Below are 2,186 nucleotides of genomic sequence, written 5' to 3' on the forward strand. Positions count from 1 at the left end.
TATTTTTGCTTATTTCAGCACGCACAAGATAATAGCCTTCTGCCATCCAGATACGAAGAATTATCAAACAAATCCATTTGTATCAGGATAAACAAAAATACCATTCTTTCCTTTTTTGCATCGGTTGTCCTGGGACACCGTGTACAGAGAAAGAGAGAAATAGAAGGCGAGAAAAAAAAAAGAGAAAGAACGGTTAAGAGATTTTGGACGAGTGCATCGGGGAAGGTGTGAGTAGAAAGGGGTAGAGAATGAGACGAGGAGAGGGGTTGCTACGACATTGGTCGCAACCTGTCTGCTCATAGTCTGAGAGAGAGTCTGTGGTGGTGGTGGTGACGGTGGCGCGCAACGGGGGGTGACCAGAGGGTGGAGAGAGGCGGTGTGGAAGTCGGGGGACTCCCGTCTAGACTAACCCCCGATTCACCCCCAAGCAGACAAGCCAACCAAACTGTTCGAGTGAACTGCTCCGCTCCTACTGCTCCCGTACACCCCCTTAAAAAGTTAAAATACTCTGTCCTCACGCCTCCTCCGCCCGACCTATCCCTCTGTCCCCAACCTCTTCCTCTGCACCCACACCATCCGCGACCCCCCTCCCTCCCTCACCACACCTAACTCTCGACTCCTCCAGATTTTATTATTACCATTTCTAGTAGCCACCTTCTTTCCTTCCCGTCTCCACGCCTTTCTTTTATTCTCCTCGCTGCTTCTTCGCCCCCTCTCACCCCTTTCCAACTATCCCATCCTCCCTGTGTCGCCTCGTCTTCAGTAACAGGGGGAAAGGGAAGGGGAGTCGCAGTAGCGGCGGTCGTTTAAATTGTTTCCGTAGGAAATACACCGCATCTGCTCGCTATCTGCCACCCCCTTTATCCCCTAACGCCATCGGGGAATCTCCCATTCATCGCGTGCGCCGATACGAGGGGAGGAAAGGATTTCGCGACTAGAAAACTGCTCGACTCCTACGCTTTGTGAAGCGCAGCAATCGTGAACGTGTTTCGACGCGTAGGAGAGGGGAGGGGAGGGGATGGTCCACGAAAGGGAGGAGAGGTAATTGCACGCTTGTCAAACCGAGATAGCCCTCCCGCCCCCCGGGATCATCGAGATGATTAATCGACGCAGGGACGATCGAGCCGTTGTCCATTGGCGCGGCCACGCTCGGTGACGGTCGACAATCGAGTTACACGCGAACATCATCGAGATGGAATCGCGATCTCCCGCTGGACGTATATAAGAGGGAGGGAGGGGGAGAAGGACGACGTATATCTACCTGGAATAGTCGGCGAAGGACGACGATGGAATCGGCGGTGGATCGTGCTCGTTTAAAGCCTGCTTGCCCACTTTTGTGCTTGGCCGCGCGTTGTGGTGAGCGTGTGTGGAGCGCTGTAGGAAGGGGTAAGGGAAGAAGAAGAGAGGAGGGTCGGTCGGCTGCGTGCAGCCATGGAGCGGAGACCGCGGCGTTGCATTTAAACGACGATAAGTCTCGAAGCTTTGAAGACCCCGGTCGGATGGGATATAAGAGGGGCAGGGGGGGGGTTCAACGACCCGTTGACAGCCAGACAGGCGGACGCAGGCCAGACCAGTGTGCATCACCCCGGCCGGACGAGAGAAAAAGAAGGGCAGCGGAACCACTGATGGTAGGAGCAAAACGGGGGAGAGGGAGGGAGGGAGGGAGAACGAGTATATCGCCGTTATTATCGCCATCGACTTTTATCGCCAGACGATAACTCTCGACTCCTGGCGGTTACCTAGCTGCTCTGACGATGCTTTTTTCTCATTCTCCTTTTTCTTCTTCTCTCTGCTGCGCGCTTCCCAACGCGCCCTACCCCTTTCCTTCTCCCTTCTTCTTCGCCTCTCCACCCTGTGTCCTCTCCTCATCCGTGGTTAACGCGGGAGAACGATCCGACTGGTCCAGCAGCGGCAAATGCCCTTTGACGGCTTATCGCTCTCTCCTCCTTCCTCCCCCTTCTGCGATAATCGCGTAATTCTTTTCCATTTTTCTTTCTTTCTTTCTTTCTTTCTTTCTTTCTTTCCTTTCTTCCTCTTTTCGTTTCGTTCATCCTCTTTTTCTCAACTTTTTCGTTATCTCGACTCCCCTTGATCCCGCGATTTCTCTTTTGCTTCGTAAAAATCGTCTTGGGTCCAATCACTTTTGATCAAAGAGTGTATATATATATATATATATATATATATAT

The 2,186-nt window shown here is 52.5% G+C and overlaps 1 protein-coding gene across 1 annotated transcript in view; it reads left to right on the forward strand.

Moving 5' to 3' along the window:
- Positions 1 to 1,258: 1,258 nt before the first annotated feature.
- Positions 1,259 to 2,186, forward strand: part of LOC116186638 — a 1,319-nt gene continuing 391 nt past the window's right edge. Inside the window, exon 1 of the mRNA XM_031514573.1 lies at positions 1,259 to 1,628. Coding sequence (XP_031370433.1) covers positions 1,287 to 1,628 — 342 coding nt within the window. The 5' untranslated portion in view covers positions 1,259 to 1,286. The remainder of the gene's footprint in view (positions 1,629 to 2,186) is intronic.

This window comes from Apis dorsata, unplaced genomic scaffold, assembly GCF_000469605.1.
Source record: "Apis dorsata unplaced genomic scaffold, Apis dorsata 1.3 scaffold_1065, whole genome shotgun sequence".
In the NCBI taxonomy this organism is placed as follows: domain Eukaryota; kingdom Metazoa; phylum Arthropoda; class Insecta; order Hymenoptera; family Apidae; genus Apis; species Apis dorsata.